The sequence below is a fragment of the Ursus arctos genome, unplaced genomic scaffold, assembly GCF_023065955.2.
Source record: "Ursus arctos isolate Adak ecotype North America unplaced genomic scaffold, UrsArc2.0 scaffold_8, whole genome shotgun sequence".
NCBI lineage: Eukaryota > Metazoa > Chordata > Mammalia > Carnivora > Ursidae > Ursus > Ursus arctos.
The window spans coordinates 52410538-52431753 of record NW_026623100.1 but is presented as its reverse complement, the minus strand read 5'-3'; the positions used below and the strand labels follow the sequence as shown (position 1 = coordinate 52431753).

The following is a 21216-nucleotide window of genomic DNA, read 5'->3' as shown; positions in this document are numbered from 1 at the left end:
ATCTTGTAAAGGAGAAATCTGGCAGACAACAGCTGAATAAAGTTACCCTAACTTCAAATTGCCAATAATGGGACAAACTGGTATCAAGTAACACTTGATATAATGAGAATACCACATCATATGAAGAATTCCTGACAAAAATGTTTAACCTCAATCCAATCATAAGGAGACAGGTAACATAAATCCAAGTTGAAGGATGTTCTGCAAAACACTGCCCTAAAGTCTTCAAACTCTTCAATGAAGGACACTGGGGACTATTCTGGATAAAAAAAAGGCTAACAGGACATGGCAAGTAAATATGATGTGTGATCCTTGGGTGGCTCCTGGACCTACAACAAAAACAAAAGTCAACTAGCACTGCTGGCAGGAATGTAGAATGGTAAAGCTGATTTGGAAAGCCTGGCAAACTCCTCAAGAAATTAAACTCGAAGTTACTCTATGACCCAGAAATTCATTCCTAGGTATGTCCTCAAGAGAAATGAAAACACAGGCCCATTCAAAAACCTGTACACCAAAGCCCACTAAAGCATTAATAGCATATTCATAGTCAAGATGTGGAAATGACCCACATGTCCATCAACTGATGAACGGATAAACAAAATGTGGTCTATACAATGAAATATTATTCAGCCATAAAAAGTAATGAAGTATTGACACAGGCTACCACACGGCTAAACCTCGAATTCATTACAGAGAGAAGCCAGTCACAGAAGATCACATATCAATGATTATATTTACATGAAATGTCCAGAAAAGACAAATCTACAGAGATCAGTGGTTGCCTAAGGCTAGAGGTGGGGTGGGGAAGGGGAATGACTCAACAGGCACAGGACCTCCTCTTAGGGTAACGAAATGTTTTAAAATTGATTGTGGTGGGGCGCCTGGGTGGCACAGCGGTTAGGCATCTGCCTTCGGCTCAGGGCGTGGTCCCGGCGTTATGGGATCGAGCCCCACATCAGGCTCCTCCGCTATGAGCCTGCTTCTTCCTCTCCCACTCCCCCTGCTTGTGTTCCCTCTCTCGCTGGCTGTCTCTATCTCTGTCAAATAAATAAATAAAATCTTTTAAAAAAAATTGATTGTGGTGATGGTTGCACAACTCTGTATACAGTAAAAACCACTGAATTACACACTTTAAATAGGTGAATTGTAGGGGCACCTGAGTGGCTCAGTCAGCTGAAATGTCCAACTTTTGATTTCAGCTCGGGTCATGATCTCAGGGTGGTGAGATCGAGCCCTTATAGGGCTCCACACTCAGCACGGGGTCTGCTTGAGAGGCTCTCTGTCCCTCTCCCTCTGGCCCTCCTCACTCATGCATGCACTCTCTCTCTCTCTCTCAAATAAATAAATCTTTAAAAAAATAATAAAATAGGTGAATATGGTATGTGAATTATATTCCAATAAAGCTGTTATTTTAAAAACTATAAAGGACACATCATTGGGATGCCTGGGGAAATTTAAATATAGAATATCAATGTTAAATTGAGTGTGAGAACTATAGTATGGTTACGAAGGAAAAAGTCCTTATTCTTAAGATACTGCCTAAGTATTTATGGCTGAATTATCATAATTCCATAACTTAATCTTAATTGATTCAGCAAAGAACAAATGTGTATTTACATACATTATGTGTGCCTGCATTTGTGAGAGAGCAAAAAAACGCAAAGGTGGCAATATATTGCTAAGTGAAAGATATGCAGGTGTATACTGTACGGTCCTTATAATCTTTCTGTAGTCTGAAGTTTTTCAAAATAAAAACTTGGAGCAAATACCAGAGAAGACTAAAGTTTAGATCTGTACAGACAAGGGCCTGCCAGCCTGTGAGGATGCTACTGGGTGTTAATTTTATCCTCAGTAAAAGGTCACTGTTCCTTGCTACAGCAAGATAGAGACTACCGCTTTATATATAATAAAATCCTACCTTTTCTCAGCATTAATATAGCGTACGTGAAGTCTACTGATTGTGACAGCACAGGAAATTAATGTCTAAATGAACTGTGTGTTACAGGCACATTTCACTAAGGGGCAAGCTTGTTTCTTAGAAGGAACCATATGGTAATCATCAACATGCCATTAGCCTATTACTTGACTTTGAGGAACCATTTTGTAAAGATTATCTGGTGCCTAATTAAAAAGAAAGAAATGAGACTCAGGTTTAAGATGCCTCTGGTATTCTGAAAGTATTCGGAAAGGTCATTCAAAAGGACTTCAAAATTGAGATTTTTCATTCATGTATTTATTCCACAATCAAAATAAATCATAATTTAAAGCCATAACATTTTGAAAAGGTAAAGGAGACTTTGTGTCACAGCTGCATTAATAAAACACACTGGTCTGAAGTGCAACACTAAACAGGTGTTTTCTGTTCCCGAGGTGGAATAAATACATAACAATCGCACATAAAATTTCACTAAAGATCTGAGATGAGGCAAATAACCCTTGAAAACAAACTGTACAATGAACAGAGGCAGGCTGCAAATAATTTTTCTTAACATTTTACTGCAAGAAGGAAAAACCCCCATTTCATGCTCCTGGCCTTGGTTTCTCTCTTCCTTCCTAAATCACATCCAAATCCAGAAAGGCCTCTGCACCCCATGCTCAAAAACACCACTGTGAGTCCCTAAGGACCCCAGCACAGACCGCTGTCAATGAGCATATGCACAACCTTCCTCCAGAACCTCCAGGGAAATCAGGAGCCCAAAGAGCAGCAGCATTTCTTTAAACAATAGTTTTAACTGTCCAATGAGCTCTGACCATGTGCATTTCATAAACAAACCAAAATATTGCCTTAATATCTTCCTATTTGTCTGGGAAAATGTTAAGTAAACCACTCAAGTAAAAAAAATGTTTACAGAGCAGTGAAAAAATGAAAATTCAAAGGGTTTATGCCAAAAAGCAAACCAGTCCTCTGCAGCCTAGCTCATTTGTTTCTGGGCTGCGAAGCCATGTAGAGAGCGATCAAGCAGTAGATGGTCCCCCCAAGCGTCAGCGCCATGGTGGTCCGGTAGAGCATTTGGTCAGGCAGGCCTCGTTTCAGGTGGATGGGCACACCATCGGATTTCTGGAAAGCAAGAATTATCAAGGACATGGTTAATAATAAAAAGATTTTACAGTTTAGGCTAATCAAGAACAAATGTCTCTAGTTTAAAACTAATCCATCAACACACTGTAGTGGAAAAAGCCCTAATCCGTTAGAATGCTGACAGAAAGAGCGGTATACGTTTTCTTACAAATGCAGCCACAGCCTGTAGGGCCAAAGCCTTCTCCAAAATGGAGCCTCAGGAACACGCATGCAACAAATTTCACATTTCTAAGAAATTTATCATGTATTGCTTAATCAGGAAAGCAGCACGGGTGGATTTCTTTGAAAGGCAAAGGTAACCCACAGCTAAATGACCGCAGGCGCAAGCAATGCCCACATTTACTTTGACTTCCGATCATTAGTCAATGATGTCTGAGCGCACCAGCTCAGTTAACAGGCTCTAGTCCATTTTGTATTCAGCTTTTTTCCGTTAAGCTGTTAAACCCGTGTTTAGAAAAGAAACTCCATAAAATGCTGAAACCATTATTTTGCACAGTCTCCAAACTCCCTCCCCCAAAGTAACTCAAGACCCCAAATGCCCAATCAAGTCTTACTTACCGGATAAAAAGGGATTAAACTGACCAAAAGTCCCCAGGCCAGTCCTGAATCTGCACATATTTTTGAGGATGGGGAAGCTATCATCTAGCAACAGCAGTGACAGACACTGCCACCCCCACAGCACCTGAGATGCAGCTGGGTCACTGACCTCTCAATTATCTGTATGTAGATTACCGTTAGTAATATTTTAAAATCCAATTCTAGCTTCTCTCCGTTGATCAGCAAACCCAAGAGAGCCTCCTCTACTTCTAACAGCTCAGTGAATTTTAATATCAAGCAAGCAGAAAACAACTAGAAGAAAACTCATTGCCAAAGTAACAACTTATTCTCTAGTGTCTGTTCTAGTGTCTTCTCTCACCTGGAAAAACTTCTGGAGCTCTGGAACTTTGTTTTTCCCAGCATAATCATATACAGCAAAATCAGAACTCAGTTTGGTTGGTGTGGCAAATATGATAGGCGGTGCTTCTGTGGAAACCACAGGCCTTAATCCCTGTAGGAAAAAGGAAAATGTCAAGTTGAAAGCATGCCTGGGCTTATGAACAACCTTTCAACAAGCAGGCTGTCTGGAATCGTGGAGGCAGTAATTCAACCACACAAGAAGGAAGGAAAGGCTCTCCAAGTCTGCGTGACAAGGCCTTTAATTTTAAGATTTAAAGTCCTTAAAGTTTCAACAAAATACCTTAGTCTACTTTCCCACAGCAAACCCCATCGAGAAGAATTCCCTGCCATTAAGATGGGGTTGGGGGAGGAGAGGAAGCAAACCACCGCAAAAATCCAATCTGGGCTTCCAGAAATAACTATTACGTCTCTCTTCCTACCAAATAAGTAAAACATTTATAACCTATATGAATTTTTGGTTAGATTTCCAAAGAGACCTGGCTGTCCCTTTTCTCCTCTGGGTGAGCTGACATACTAACATGTTATCTCTAACTCCAGAGTAGACATCAGAAACTGCCCAGACACACAGTAAAGGAACATCTCAATCTGGAAGAGCCTGTAATGGTAACAGACTTGTCTTTCAGGACCAGAAAACAAAACAAAACGATTAGAGTAATTGAACCTTCCAGCATTAATAAACCTGTAAGTTAAACAGATATAGTAAAAATAAAGGAAATTCAGCGTTCTCATCTGTGACATGTATATAAAAGTACTGGGATCTACCACTGAAAAGACTGCATGAGACACTACGTGCCTAAAGCAGCACACAGCACATAGTCAATAAATACAAACTGAATGACATCGGGGGTGAACACAAATTTGCGATTAGCAGCTCCCTGGGCCACGTGGACAGAAGAACACTCAGGCTTAAAAGGAACCTAAAGGGGGAGAAAAATGAAGTACTGTCACAGGCTACAACAAGGATAGCCCTTAAAAACACGCCGAGTAAAAGAAGCTAGTCAAAAAGACCACAACTCATATGACCCCATTCATATGCAAGTCCAAAATGAGAAATTCAACACAGACAGAAAGTAGATTAGCAGCTGCCTAGGGCTGGGAGGTGAGCAACAGGGGGGTGATAACTGCAGGGTACACATTTCTTCTGGAGGTGATGAAAACACTCTAAAATTAATGTGGTAATGTTTGCAGAGTATCTATTAACGCACTAAAAACCACAAGTTATCACTTTAAAAGAGTGAATGTATGGTATGTGAATTGTATCTCAATAAAGCTATTAAAACAAAAAAGAAGAACCTAAGGGGAACTCCGGTTTTCTATCTGATGGAGTAAAGCTACAGTGGCAGGTATAGAGATGGTTCTTCCAAAATAACCCGCAGATTAAGATAGGAGCTAAGAGTTACAAATCAATAAAATCACATCCTTTTATATTAAATTCTAACTACAAAAAGTAAAAATTTAAAGTTAGGAAGTAGAGTTCAAGCTCAGCCTCTTTCATTTTACAGATGAAAGAGAAAATCCTTTGCTCAAATTAACAGCATTGTCAGACCCCTGGTCCTTAATCTCTTCAAAGAAATAAAATTTACATATAACTGACAAGACTTATTCTAAAGATCATATATTGAAAGCTTCAATGATACTCCCACCAGGCAAGCATTAAGATCAACAGGGCAACAAAAAAGCATTAAAGCAAACTTGGTTTCGGTCCAAGATGGCAGCACAAAAAGATCCTGAACTCATTTCCTCCCAGGAACACACCAAATCTACACCTACACCCAGAGAGCAGTTCCTCCTGAAGAACCGCAGGCTGACTGAACAGCTTCTGCGCAGCGAAGGATAGAGGGATCACACAGAGAATGGCAGGAGACAGAGATCGGGTAACAACAGGAATCCCACCTGATGCTAAGGACTGCAACAGGGTGGGATAGCACTGACAGGTGCACACACACAGATTCACCCAATCTGGGGCATGGCAAAAACACAGTGGTTTAAAAGGCAAACAGAGGGCGCCTGGATAGCCCAGTGGGTTAAGCGCCTGCCTTCGGCTCAGGTCATAATCCTGGAGTCCCAGGATCAAGTCCCTCACCGGGCTCCCTGCTCAGTGGGGAGTCTGCTTCTCCCTCTGACCCTTCTTCCCCGCCCCCCACCCCGTGCTCTCTCTCTCTCACTCTCTTTCCCTCAAGTAAATAAAATCTTAAAAAAATAAAATAAAAGGCAAATAGACTAAGTGAAGGAAACCCCATATACTAATGCTAGAGCAACTGCTACATGGTGGGAGAACCACTGGAACTCTCTATGGTTAGAAGGTGCTAGCAAGCACCATTGTTCACGTTCCCCCTCTGCCTTGATAGTGCAGACGGGAGCGGGCATGTTAGCCAGCCTGCAGCCTCCAGCCCCAGCCCCCAGCCCACACCAGCTCCAGCTGTCCACCAAAGGCATCCTCCACCACATGCACCTGCCTCAGTTCCAACCATCCCACCAAGGCTGCCCCAGCACAGCACAAACCAGGACACCCCAGCCTGCACCAACTACAGCCCTCAGTAGCTCAGCAAGGTGGCCCAGGCACAAAACACCCTGGGACACCCTTGGCCCACACCTGCTTCAGCAGCAGCCATCCAGCCAGGGCACTTCCTACGCAGAGCACCCCAGCCCATCCTGCCCCAGCTCTAGCCATCCCACTACAGAGTCCCAGGGTGGAGGGCCTGAGGACAACCCAGCCTGAGCCTGACCCAGCTCTTGCCATCCCACCAGGGCAGCGCTGGACCCAACCACTCCCGAACCACCTGGCCTGAACTTGCTCCAGTTCCCACCATCCCACAGGGCAGACCCAAAGAATGCACCCTGAGCCTGCGCCCACTACAGCTCTAGCCAGCCAAAGCCACCAGATACATACAGTCTACAGAAGGGACATTCCTACCTGAGGCCACTCCTTCAAGACTGGGGAAGGTAGCCGTTTCACCTAATTCATAGAAACAAACACAGAAAGTCAAACAAACTGAGAAAAAGAAATATGCTCCAAAGAAAAGAACAAAACGTCAGAAAAAGAACTAAATAAAATGGAGATAAGCAATGACCTGATAAAGAGTTCAAAGTGATGGTCATAAAGACGCTCACTGAAGTTGAAAGAAGAGTGTAAAAGAACTCAACAAAGAGATAAAAGACATAAAAAAGGACCAGAGTTGAAGAATACAATAATTGAAATGAAAAACACACTAGAGCGAATCAAAAGCAGATTAGAAGATGCAGATGAACAGATTAGCAATCTGGAAGACAGGAAAATAGCACCCAAACTGAACAGCAAAGACAAAGAAGAATAAGAAAAAAATGAAGACAGGCTAAGGGACCCTCTGCGGCAATGTCAAGCACACTAATACTCACATTATAGGGGTCCCCGAAGAAAAAGAGAAAAGGGCAGAAAACTTATTTGAAGAAATAACAGCTGAAAATTTCCCTAACCTGGGAAAAGCAGACATCTAGGTCCAGGAAGCAGAGAGAGCCCCAAACAAGATGAACCCAAGAAGGTCCATACCAAGACACACAACAAACTAAATGTCAAAGATTAAAGACAGAATCTTAAAAGCAGCAAGAAATAAGGAACTAGTTGTGTACAAGGAAAACCCCATGAGGCTATAGATTTTTCAGCAGAAACTGTGCAGGCCTGAAGACAGTGGCACAATATATTCAAAGCACTGAAAGGAAAAACCATACAACCAAGAATGCTCTACCTCACAAGATTATCATTCAGAACTTAAGGACAAATAGGAGTTTCTCCAGACAAATAAAAGTTAAAGGAGTTCATCACCACTTAAACAGACTTAGAAGAAATATTAAAGGGACTTTAAGCAGAAAAAAAAAGGCCAAAACTAGAAAAAAATACAAAACAAAAAAACTTCACTGGTAAAAGCAAACATATAATAAAGGTAGTAAATTAATCACTTATAAAACTAGGATGAAAGTTAAAAGATGAATAAAATCAATTACATCTATAAAATTTGTTGAGATTCACAAAATAAAGATGTAGAATATGACATCATATACATGCATGGGGGAGGTTAATATGTAGTGATTTTAGAATGTGTTCGAATTTAAGCAACCATCAGCTTACTACAGACTGCTATATACTTAAGATGCTATATATGAACCTAAAGCCAACCAGAAACCAAAAACTAAGAAAAAAATCCACAAAAAAATAAAAAGAAAGGAATCCAAGCAAAACACTAAAGTCACCAATTACAAGGGAAGAGCCAGGAGAAAAAAGAAAAACAAAAACCACCAGAAAACAATTAACAAAATGGCACCTGTAAATTATTACTTTAAGTGTAAATGGTCTAAAACAATGGGGCACCTCAGTGGCTCAGTCAGTTAAAAGTCCAATTCTTGATCTCAGCTCAGGTCTTGATCTCAGTGTTATGAGTTTGAGCCCCACGCTGGGCTCCAGGCTGAAGGTGGAGCCTACTTAAAAAAGAAAAAAAAAGTAAATGGTCTAAATACTCCAATCAAAAGACAAGGGTGATTCAATGAATAAAAAACAAGGGCCATCTATATGCTGCCTACAAGAGGCTCTCTTCAGACATAAAGACAAGTACAAACTGAAAGTGAAGGGATGTAAAAAAAAAAAAAAAATACCCCACACAAATGGAAGCAAAAAGAAAGCTGGGATGGTAAAATATATTAGACAAAGTAATCTTTAAAACAAAAACTGTAAAGAGACAAAGAAGGGCATTATATAAAGGGATTAATCCGACAAGAGGATACAACAACTGTAAATATCTATGCACCCAACACAGGAGCACCTAAATATACAAAGCAAATACTAACAGAGAAAGGGAGAAACAGACAGTAATACAATAATAGTAGGGGGCTTTAACACCCCAATTATATCAACGGATAGAGCATCCAGACAAAAAAATCAATAAGGTAACAGTGGCTTTAAATAACATTAGACCAGACAGACCTAGCAGATACCTACAGAACATTCCACCCATAAGCGGCAGAATATACATAGTTTTCGAGTGCACCTGGAACATTCTCCAGGACAGATTACATGTTAGGCCACAAAACAAGTCTCAAATTTAAGAAGATGGAGCATCTTCTTCATTCACAGCAGTATGAACCTAGAAATCAATTATAGGAAAAAAACTGGAAAAAAACACGAACACATGGAGGCTAAACAACATGCTCCTAAACAATCCATGGATCAAGGAAGAAATCAAAGAGGAAACTGTAAAGATACAGGGAGAAATGAAAATGGAAACAATGATTCAAAATCTTGGCCTTGCAACAAAAGCAATTCTAAGAGAAAGTTTATAGTAATACAGGCCTACCTCAAGAAACACGAACAATCTCAAACAAATTTAACTTTACACTTAAAGGAACTAGAAAAAGAATGAAGAGCAAAGTTAGCAGAAAGAAGGAAATAACAAAGATTATAACAGAAATAAATTAAATGGAGACTTAAAAACAATGAAACTAAGAAGTGGTTCTTCAAAAAGATAAAACTGATAAACTTTTAGCAGACTTAAGGAAAAAAGAGCTCAAACAAAATCACAAATGAAAGAGAAGTTACAACTAACACCACAGAAATACAAAGGATTATAAGAGACTACTATGAAAATTATATGCCAACAAGCTGGACAACACAGAAGAAATGGATAAATTTCTAGAAATATACAATCTTCGAAGACTGAATCAGAAAGAAATAGCAACTCTGAGCAGACCAATTACTAGCAGAGAAAGTGAATCTGTGAACAAAAAACTTCCAACAAACAAAAGTCCAGGAACTACATGACTTTACAGATAAAATCTATAAACATTTAAAGAAGAGTTAATACCTGTCATGCTCAAGCGATTCCAAAAAATAGAAGAGGAAGAAATTCTTCCAAATTCATTCTATGAGGCCAATACTACCCTGATACCAAAACCAAATACAATACAAAAAAGAAAATTACAGGACAGTATCTCTGATGAACACAGATGCAAAAAAATACCCAACAAAATTTAGCAAACTGAATTCAACAATACATTAAAAAGATCATTCACCACGATCAAGAGGGACTTATTCCAGGATGCAGAAATGTTCAATATGCACAAAAATCAATCAACATGATACACAACATTAACAAAATGAAGAATAAAAATCACATGATCACCTTAACAGATGCACAAAAAAACATCTGACAAAATTCAACATCCATTTATGATAAAAACTCTCAACAAAGTGGGTTTTTAGAGGAAACATACCTCAATATAATAAAGACCATATATGATAAATCCACCAGCTAACATCATAATGGTGAAAAGTAAAAGCTTTTTCTCTAAGATCAGGAACAAAACAAGGATTTCTCTTCTCCCCACTTTTATTCAACACAGTCCTGGAAGTCCTAGCCACAGCAATCAGACAAGAAAAAAAAATAAAAGGCATCCTAAGTGGTAAGAAAGCAGCAAAACTTTCACTATTTAGAGCTGACATGTTATTACATATAAAAAAAAAAATACTAAAAGGGGCGCCTGGGTGGCTCAGTCATTAAGCGTCTGCCTTCAGCTCAAGTCATGATCCCAGGGTCCTGGGATTGAGCCCTGTGTCAGGCTCCCTGCTCAGTGGGGAGCCTGCTTCTCCCTCTCCCACTCCTCCTGCTTGTGTTCCCTCTCTTGCTGTGTCTGTCAAATAAAAATCTTTATAAATAAATAAATAGATAGATAAATAAATAAATCACTAAAAATTCCACCAAAAAACTATTAGAATACATGAATTCAGTAAAGCTGCAGGATACAAAATATACAGAAACGTGTTGCATTTCAATATGTTAATACTAAAGTAGCAGAAAGAGATATTAAGAAAACAATCCCACATACATCAAAAAATGAAATACCTACAGAATAAATTTAATGAAGGAGATGAAAGACCTGTACTCTGAAAACTATTAAGACAATGATGAAAGAAAGTGAAGACACAAATAAATGGAAAGATATACCACGCTCATTAATTGGAAGAATATTGTTAAAATGCCCATACTACCCAGAGCAGCCTATAGATTCGATGCAACCCCTATCAAAATACCAATACCATTTTTCACAGAAGAAAAAATAATCCTAAAATTTCTATGGAACCACAAAAGATTCCAAATGGCTAAAGCAATCTTGAAAAAGAAGAACAAAGCTGAAGGTATCACAATCTCAGATTTCAAGATATACCAAAAGCTGTAATAATCAAAACAGTATGGTACTAGCACAAAAATAGAGATCAATGGAACAGAATAGAGAGCCCAGAAATAAAACCATTCTTTATATGGTCAATTAATCTACAACAAAGGAAACAAAAATACACAATGGGGAAAAGACAGCCTCTTCAATAAATAGTGCTGGTAAAACTGGACAGCTACATGCAAAAGAATGAAATTGGGGGTGCTGGGTGGCTCAGTCACTTGAGCATCAAACTCTTGGTTTTAGCTCAGGTCAGGAACTTGCAGTTGTGGGATCCAGCCCCACCTCAGGCTCTGCGCTCAGTGTGGAGTCTGCTCCAGATTCTCTCTCCCTCCCCCCCTCCCACCACACTATCTATCTATCTATCTCCCTCTCTCTCTCTCTCTCTCTCCTGGCTGGCTCAGTCAGCAAAGCATGTGACTTGTTCTCAAGAGTTGTGAGTTCAAGGCCCCATGTTGGGTATAGAGTTTTGTTTTTTTTTTTTAAGATTTTTATTTATTTATTTTGACAGACAGAGACAGCCAGCGAGAGAGGGAACACAAGCAGGGGGAGTGGGAGAGGAAGAAGCAGACTCCTAGAGGAGGAGCCTGATGTGGGGCTCGATCCCAGAACGCTGGGATCACACCCTGAGCCAAAGGCAGACGCTTAAGGACTGTGCCGCCCAGGCGCCCTGGGCATAGAGATTTTTTTTTTTTAAATCAAGAAAAAAAAAAAAAAAAAAAGGAGCATTTGGCTTTAGACTAGGAGGAGACAAAGGTGCAACTGTCTTAGGTCATCCTGAATCAGGGTTCATCCAACACGAGCCACCTCCACCATGCCACCTAAGTTCGACCTTAACGAGATCAAAGTTGTATCATATACTTAGGCCCAGAATGAAATGGTACCTCTGCCCCTGCCCTGATAATAAAAGCCCTCAATGAACAGCCAAGAGACAGAAGCAGAAAAACATTAAGCACAGTGGAAATACACTTTTCGTGAGATTGTCAACACTGCACGACAGATGTGGCACCAATCTTTACCCACAGAACCCTCTGGAACCTTTGAAGAGATCATGGGGACTGCCCAGTCTGTGGACTGCAATGTTGATGGCCACCACCCTCATGACATCATAGATGACTTCAAAAGTGGTGCAGTGGAATGCCCAGCTAGTTAAGAGCTACAAGAAAAATACTTCAATAAGGATCATTTGAAAACAAAACAAAAACCAAAGGAAACAAAAAACCCACAAAAAATAAATTCAAAATGGATTAAAACCCAAATGTAAGACCTGATATTATAAACTCCTAAAAAGAAAACATACACAGTAATCTCTTAGACATCAGTATTAGCAATATTTTTCTGAATCTGTCTCTTCAGGTAAGGGAAACAAATGCAAAAATAAGCAACTGGGACTACAGCAAACTAAAAATCATTTGCACAGTGACGGAAACCAACAAAACAAAAAGGCAACCTACTGACTGGGAGAAGATTATGTGAAAATGATCTATCCAATAAGGGGTTAATACACAAAATATATAAAGAACTTATACAACTCAATACCAAAAAAAAAAAAAAAATGTACAGAGGACCTGAACACACATTTTCCAAAGATGACTTACAGATGGCCAAAAGACACATGAAAAGATGTTCAGCACCACTAAGTATCAGGGATATGCAAATCAAAACCACAATGAGAATGGCTAGTATCAAAGAGTCAAGAAATAACAAGGTATGTAGAGGATATAGAGAAAAGGCAGCCCTCATGCATTGTTCATAGGAATATAAATTGGTGCAGCCATTATGGAAAACAGTATGGAGGTTCCTCAAAAAAATTAAAAATACAAATGCCATACAAACCAGTAATTCTGCTTCTGGGTATTTTCCCAAAGAAAATAAAAATATTAATTCAAAAAGATATGTGCACCCCTATGTTTATTGCAGCATTATTTACGATAGCCAAAATATGGAAGCAATGTAAGTATCCATCAAGAGATGAATGAATAAAGAAGACGTGGTGTATATATACAGCAGAATAATACTCAGCCATGAAAATAAGATATTGCCACTGGCAACAACCTGGTATTATGCTAAGTGAAATAAGTCAGAAAAAAACAAATATTATTTCACTTATGTGTGGAATCTAAAAAGTAAAACAAAAAATAGAAATAGACCCATAAATACAGAGAACTGATGGCTGCCAGGGGGCAAGGGGGTGGGGGGATGAGGAGAAGGAGAAGAGGTGGAGGAAATTAAAAGGTACAAACTCCCAGTTATAAAATAAGTCAGGAGGATAAAAAATACACCATACAGAATACAGTCAATAATGCTGTAAGGTGACAGATGATAAGTACACTTACTGTGGTGAGCATTTTGTAATGTATATAACTGTACAATCACTACGTTGTACACCTGAAACTAATATTGTAAATCAACTATACGTCAAATAACCACCCCCAAAAGTAAACCTGGTTTCCGTTTCTTTGACACAGTCCCACAAATGGGAATGAACCGTGGACTTTTTTCCTGCACTGCATTCACTCATTCAGCATATATGACTGAGCACTTACTCTATACTGAAAATACACGATGAATAAGACAGATACAATCCCTGCCATTATGGATATTAATGTTATGGAATAACATTCACTAATTACGTACTCAGCCTTTCTTATATGCCCAACAACCGGTCAAGCATTTCACACACATCATCTCATTTAATCCTGCCAGCAACCCTACCAAGATGTTACTTTTCCCATTTTATAAAGAAAACTAGATCAGAGAAGGCAACTTGCCCAAGATCATGTAGCAAAAAGAATGGACTCTAGTGTTGAAACTCAAGCCCCTCTAAAGTCCAGGCCTTGGGATTTTAAGTATTCCACTACCTGCCCCCACTGCCCCTCTCAACTATTGCTTAAAGGCAACAATTGATTTAAAGAGTTTCATGAGTAAGCTGCTAGTTTATTATATTATTATTTATATACTAAATTTAGTATATAATACACTCAGACTCAGAAGGAGTTAGAGATGGGAAGACAGGCCCTAACTACTGAGATAAGAAGGTAAGAAAGTATCTCTTTGAAGAATTTAACACACTCCTTTATTCTGTGAGTTTGGATTTTCTCCTATAAGGATCATTTCCCCTTGAATGCAAAAATTTAAAAAACTCTTTCTACCAAGCAGCTCTGAAAATGGTTTGAAGTTAAATTCTTGTTTTGACAGGACTAATGTAAAAGCATTTTTAGAAAGGATTATATCTAATCGCTCAGTGTTTATTCACCCATCAAGTGATTCAAAACTACAGCAAAGTTTTTGAACAGTATCATCTGAAAAAAGGAATATCAATCATCTCCATGGTTTTAAATAATTCCGTATTTCCATTTATAATACTGTAAAAGTTCGGAATATGGAATTTTAAAGTTACCAATAATCCCAGTATCTTATCCCATTAACTATTAAGAGTTGTATATTCTCCTTCAATCTTTTCTCATAGGTGTACTTTAACATCTATAAAGTCACAGTATAAAATTTTACATTCTAGGGGACCTGGGTGGCTCAGTCGGTTAAGTGTCTGCCTTGGGCTCAGATCATGATTCCAGGGTCCTGGGATTGAGCCTCCCATCAGGCTCCCTGCTCATCGGGGAGCCTGCTTCTTCCTCTGCCACTCCCCCTGCTTACGCTCTGTCAAATAAATGGATAAAATCTTAAAAAAAAAAAAGTTCTACATTCTGTTTTCATTTATAATAAGCATTTTTTTTCAGGATCCTACATAATCTTCGTAAATAAATTTACTTTTCACATTAACCCTGTAAATGAGGTATTATCATCCCATGTTACAGATGATTTTTTTCAAAGATTTTATTTATTTTAAAGAATAAGAGTGAGAGAGAGTGAGAGAGAGTGAGAGAGAGAAAGATACAAAAGCAGAGTGGGGGGGGGCGGTCAGAGGAAGACGACTCCCGCTAAGGGGGAAGCCTGATGCAGGGCTTGATCCTGGGACCCTGGGATCATGACCTAAGCCAAAATGAAGAATCAGATGCTTAACGGACTGAGCCACCCAGGTGCCGGGAACCATTTTTAATACTGCTCACGCACTGCAAATCCTTTTGGCTCTACCTTCAAAATACACTCATCATCTGACCACTTCTTACCCATCTCCACCAGGGGTCCAAACCTCTGGATTTTGATAACAGCCTCCCAACTGATCACCCTCCTTCCATTTCCACACTTGCCACCCCACGGTCTACTCTTAACGCAGCAAGCAGTGATTGCAGAGGTCACTACTCAGCTCAAACCTCTCCAAAAGCCTCCTATCTTGCTGAGCAAAACCCAAAGTTTTTACAATGACTTCCAGGGCCACGAGATACACCCCTCAAACCCCACCACCCTACCACTTACATCATCCCCTTTCTCTACCCCAGTCCCATAGACGAGCCCCTTAAACCTCCCACGCACCAGGCACTGTTCCCTCTACCTAGCATGCTCTTCTCTGGGTATCCACCTCACCTCCTTCAGGTCTTTGCCCATGTGTCATCTTCTCAGCAAGACATTTCCTTACCACCCTTTTAAACTGCATGTCCTCCCCCTTACCCTGCCAACAACCTATCACCTGTTCCTGGTTTTTTTCCTCCACAGCACTTATCAGCACCTAACATACTGAATTTTACTTTGTTTACTGTGTCTACCCCTACTGCAATGGAAGCCTCACGAAGGCAGGGTTTTGGCATGTTTTGTTCACTGCTCCCACTTCCCAAGACTTGAAAAAGCGAACAGCACATTCAGTAAATATCTGTTGAATGTATAAATAAGCTATAGCTTCACCACAATGTAGACTTAAATATTTCAGAACCAAAGTCATGTAAATCAAATCAGCAGTTGATGGCACAGCCTCCCACACCTCCCACAAATGAGAAAACTAGTGAATGCTGTTCTTAAAATAGTGGACTGCAGACCAAGTGGAAATCACAGGTTTTGCTTTTTAATATCAAATCTCTTAGCTATTTACACAATCACTACCTCTGCAATTAAGAGCCATTCAACAGCAACCACATTTAGCTGTTGAGTTCTTCCTAGTATAATTTAGTTGCTCCAAAAAAATTTTTTAAGATTTTATTTTTAAGTAATCTCTACACCCAATGCAGGGCTCCAAATCAGAACCCCGAGATCAGAGAGTCATATGCTCCACCAAATGAGCCAGCCAGGTGCCCCTAGTTGCTCCAAATTTTTAAAGAGCAAAGTCAACTTGATTTTTTTCCCCTCGAAGTTGACTGGCCCAAGTTTCCCTTTTCTTCTACCTTTTAGGTTTGAGAAGGAGGAGGGTAGAGAAATAAGAGAATTAGACAAATTTTTTTAACTTTTAAATGATAGAATTTTTCAATGCACTGATGTGAATTCACTCTGATTTAGGACTAGAAACAAGTTTCAATCTGCAGCAACTCAAGTTCTTCCCTTCTAACTGCCAGCAAGATATCACCCCTCCATGTTTCCTGGACACATCACACTCTGCAGGTCCAAAATTCACCCAGTTGCTCAGAAACCTATTCAGTTTCTAAGGAAAGCACTACCATCCTCTCATTACCAGTCATCCTGGAGTCCTCCTTTCTCACCCCCCATCTCCCTCATCAGTCACTAAATCCTTATCCCCCAGACCTCTCTTTCTCCTTTCCCACTCGGAAGACCCTGAACTATTTTATGGGTTTAACAGGCATCCCCAGTACTGATCTCTCCCAAGTCATATTATCTTTTCAAGCATAGCTCTGTCATGATACTTGCTCCTCCATCATAAACCCTCCTTTATTAAAGGTAAGAAGTACGCCCTTGTTTCAACCTCTGGACAAGACTCTACCACAACTTTCTGCATCAAGATTCTTTGTAAATTCCTGTTTCTCACAAAATTAAGTCCTACCACCCTAGACCCTTCATCTATCTGCATCTACCACGGCTAAACTTACTCTCAATGATTCCCCTGCAACCACCTCCCCTCCTTCACTCTCACAGTTCCCTTTATCTAGAATGTCATTCTGCCCTCTTAACTACAATTGTTGAGTCATAAGGTAAAAATGTTTCCCTTTTTAAGAAACTGCCAGACTATTTCTAAAGTGGCTGCACCATTTTACATTCCCACCAGCAATATAGTAGGGTTCCAGTGTCTCCACATTCTCACTAACACCTGTTGTCTGTCTTTTGATTTTAGCAGGTGTGAAGTGGTATCTCGCTGTAGTTTTGATTTGCATTTCCCTAATGACTAATGATGTTCAGCGTCTTTACATGTGTTTATCAGCCTCAATTTATTTTGACACAGGACACAAAAAGATAAGGAAAATGCTTTTCAAGCAACCACCGGAACATACAATTACTTGCCATCAGTTGATTTATAAATATCTACCTGCACCACTGTTAGAAAACTAGTTTTTCCATATCAGGTTATTCAATACATGTTAGGTTATTCACTTTACATAATATTGAAAGTTACAAACATGTACATTTTACAGTGTGCTGACATTTTCAAATAAATAAAAACCGAAGTACTACTAATTACCAAAGCCAGAACACCTGGTTTGGGGGATGCCTGTCACAAGCATCCCGAAATCTGCATATAAAGCCTAGACAAAAATCACTTCTTTCAACACAGAGTAAGAAATCCTTAAGTAGGGGCGCCTGGGTGGCGCCATCGTTAAGCATCTGCCTTCAGCTCAGGGCGTTATCCCGGCGTTCTGGGATCGAGCCCCACATCCGGCTTCTCTGCTGGGAGCCTGCTTCTTCCTCTCCCACTCCCCCTGCTTGTGTTCCCTCTCTCGCTGGCTGTCTCTCTCTGTCAAATAAATAAATAAAATCTTAAAAAAAAAAAAAAAAAGAAATCCTTAAGTAACTAAGAACTTACATTCTCAAGAGAAATACAATTTAAGAGGAACTAGAAATCTGAAGGCCCTACCTGTACCACATGCATCTCAGAGTAATCTCTGCTCTGGAGGCAATTTAATTTCAATATGCTAGTCTTAGCCTAAAATTTTACTTCCTCGCTAAGTAACAAAACCTAGATTATGCTAAAATTCTATTAAAAGAACATCTACAGCTCGGATGGCTCAGTCAGCTGAATATCTGCCTTCCGCTCAGGTCATGATCCCTGAGTCCTGGGATCAAGTCCCACATCCAGCTCCTTGCTCAGCGGGGAGCCTGCTTCTCCATTTGCCTGCCATTCCTCCTGCTTGTGCGTGCGCGCGCTCTCGCTCGTGCTCTCTTTTTCTCTCTTTCCTCTCTCTCTCTCTCTCTCTGACGGGTCCAAAACTAAAAATAAAAGAACATCTACAACCACAAACAAATCAATTGTGATATATTCACACAATGAAATCCTACACAGCAATAAAAGGAACTACTAATACATGTAACATGAATGAACCTCAAAAATACTGATGGGGGGGAAGAGTACTGTGTGGTTCCATTTATGTGAAATTCAAAAACAGCAAGACTATTTATTTATAATGGTCACAATAGGAAGGTGGATAGGGAAGGGAACTTCTAGGGGTGATGGACTGTCCTATATGTTAATAGGGGTATGGGTTACAGTGTACGCATTTGTCGAAACTCATTAAACTGCAACGTTTAAGATCAGTGCACTGAAAAATACACTTCTTCTATAGAAGCAAATATGATAGAAATGGCTATTCCCCTGTAACCTGCAGAAGAAATAAATCACTGTTGACAACTCCTTCTTTAGACCTCATTACCAACTTGGCTTCAGTGACACCACACTGGTTTCCCTTCTAATCCTGGTTTGTTCTTTTGATAAATGTTCCTCCTCTACCCTCCCCTTCATGATTCTGTAGTCTAATCATATTCCCACCTTTCTTCCCTATATGATTTCCCCACCACAGATTCTACCACCAACTACAGGCTGAAGACACCTAGACCTATTAAACTCCATAGTCCTAAGTCCAGCTACTACATGACATCATCACAAGTTCAACATTTATAAACCTGGACCCTTCCTCCCGAACCCCCAAAACTTGCCCCTTTTGCCCTATCTTAATTTTTTAAAAAATACTTTATTTGGCAGAGAGAGAGAACAAGCAGGGGGCGCAGCAGGCAGAGGGGGAGGGAGAAGCAGCTCCCTACTGAGCAGAGAGCTCGACCACGCAGGGCTCCAGGGCTCGATCCCAGCACCCTGGGATCATGACCTGAGCCGAAGCCAGACGCTCAACCCACTGAACTACCCAGATGCCTTTATCTTAGTTGATATTAACAGCAATCTAATCTTAGACTGAAATCACTCTGTTTTTAAAGATTTTATTTACCTGAGAGAGACAGAGCAAGCGCACGAGAGGGGAGGGGTGGGCAGGCAGAGGAAGAGGGAGAATAAGACTCTCCGCTGAGCAGGGAGCCCGCCTCGGGGCTCAATCCCAGTACCCCGAGACCATGACCTGAGCTGAAGTCAGACACGTATCCCACTGAGCCACTCAGGCGACCCTGAAATCTCTTAAAACATCGTCCCTACTTGGGCAAGTTGCAGTGTCCCCCAGAAAAAGAAGGAGGTAACAAAAGAGCATCCTTGACATCCCACCTGGGATCCTTACTATTCAAGTCCAGTTTTCCAACTAGGAACATGATGGTATCTCACACTCAACTTCTGGAGAACAGCTACCACTTATCCAGTACCAACCACCTGCCAAAGACGGCTAATGACGTGACACACTTCATTCAATCTGTACTAAAGTTGCCTTAGATGAAACTAAGCTCACAATAAATCAAGCAACCTGATAAAGATCATAATAAAGCGTCAAAACAAGGATATTAGCTCTTAAAAGTCTACAACTGAAAATGAACTCCAACTAGCAAAATGAGCGCACTCAGAATACTTTTTAGACTCAAATAGCGGCAGTCAACCCATTTTACAGCTGAGAAGCATAAGGCTGTTGCACGTAACTGCCCAGATTCACCTGGACATTTGAAAGAACCCTTTAAGTCCCCCAATTCTGATCATACAGGCTCTCCAGTCCCTACGGCTTCCCTCTGTGCTGTCATCCCAGCTCTCCAACCTCGTGCTTTGATGCGGCTTTCGGGCTACGCACGGGTTACCAACGGAGCACTGAGGGGACCAAAAGCGGAACCTCCTTACAAAAGACAAAGCCGAACTTCAGACTCTTGCCGGGTAGCATCCTGGGCCACGCCGACCCCACAAGACACCCCCGACCGAGAAGCAACGACCTCGGAGGTCACCTTGACCCCAGTTGAATGCCAGGCCCAACTTCCGCGGCGGACCAGCCCTGCCGGGGAAGCAGCTACAGAATGAGCAGCCTCTACGGCCGCTGCAAGCAGATGCAGAGAGGGGCCGAGAGGTGCGGGGCGAGCCAAACCAAACCGCCGGCAGAAATTACGCCGGGCTCCGGCCTCACGACTGCCAGGCGCAGAGGCTCGGGCGGCCACTTCTGTCCGAGACGGCCCGGCGCTACCGGTACCTGCGGGATATAGGCGTCGGAAGCCCATGTTCCAGTCAACTTCTGCGTGAAGCCACTAAACTTGTAATACATGACGCCCGGTGTCCGGCTTCCCGCAGCCGCTGCCTGCGCGACTGCTCCAGAGAAGGACCCTGCCTTCCCGGCCGTCGCCTTAAGTCTCAGCTCAAGGACCCAGCGCCAGGAGACGGGCTGCCCGGAGATCGCCTAATTTATAACATGCCCTCTTCAGCCATATCAGGGAAAAAGAAACCGAAGTGTCAGGACCAAGAAGGCAAAAAAAAACAGCTCTAGCAGAGCGCAGAAAGCGGCCGTAGCGGGGTCTGTTGAAAGCACGAAGTTCCCCCCGCCCCCAACCCACACGCGCACATTTTGATTCGGGCAATGCCGAGACGCCTTAAGAAATGCGCAAGCGCCCTGCGAAGCAGGCCGGAGGCTGAGGGACTCTCCAGGGTCGAGTGGGGCGGGCCTGGGGCGGGGCCTGGGGCGGGGCCTGGGGCGGGAGGGGCGGGGAGAGCTAGAGTTGAGGGGCCACTAGTTGGGCCTTGGGTAGAAGGC

The 21216-nt window shown here is 41.3% G+C and overlaps 1 protein-coding gene across 2 annotated transcripts; it reads right to left on the bottom strand.

The window, feature by feature from the left end:
- Positions 1–2211: 2211 nt before the first annotated feature.
- Positions 2212–20815, bottom strand: LOC113241827 (cytochrome c oxidase subunit 7A-related protein, mitochondrial). Of its 2 annotated transcripts, XM_044391402.3 has the most exons (4): positions 20662–20804; positions 6951–6992; positions 3996–4127; positions 2212–3058 (listed from the first exon to the last, which is right to left on the bottom strand). In XM_044391402.3, exons 1-4 carry the CDS (start codon positions 20731–20733, stop codon positions 2918–2920), a joined length of 387 nt encoding a protein of 128 aa, XP_044247337.1. In that variant the 5' UTR covers positions 20734–20804; the 3' UTR covers positions 2212–2917. The 2 variants fall into 2 exon arrangements, with proteins under 2 accessions (XP_044247337.1, XP_026335478.1); XM_026479693.4 differs by lacking the exon at positions 6951–6992 and having other exon boundaries at positions 20662–20815.
- Positions 20816–21216: the final 401 nt, after the last annotated feature.

Coding starts and splice junctions, on each gene's coding strand:
- LOC113241827 (XM_044391402.3), bottom strand. CDS start 20,733: ATGTATTACAAGTTTAGTGGCTTCACGCAGAAGTTGACTGGAACATGG. Junction 6,993..20,661: donor CCGACGCCTATATCCCGCAG/GTACCGGTAGCG, acceptor TCTATGAATTAG/GTGAAACGGCTACCTTCCCC. Junction 3,059..3,995: donor AGCTCCAGAAGTTTTTCCAG/GTGAGAGAAGAC, acceptor CTTGCTTTCCAG/AAATCCGATGGTGTGCCCAT.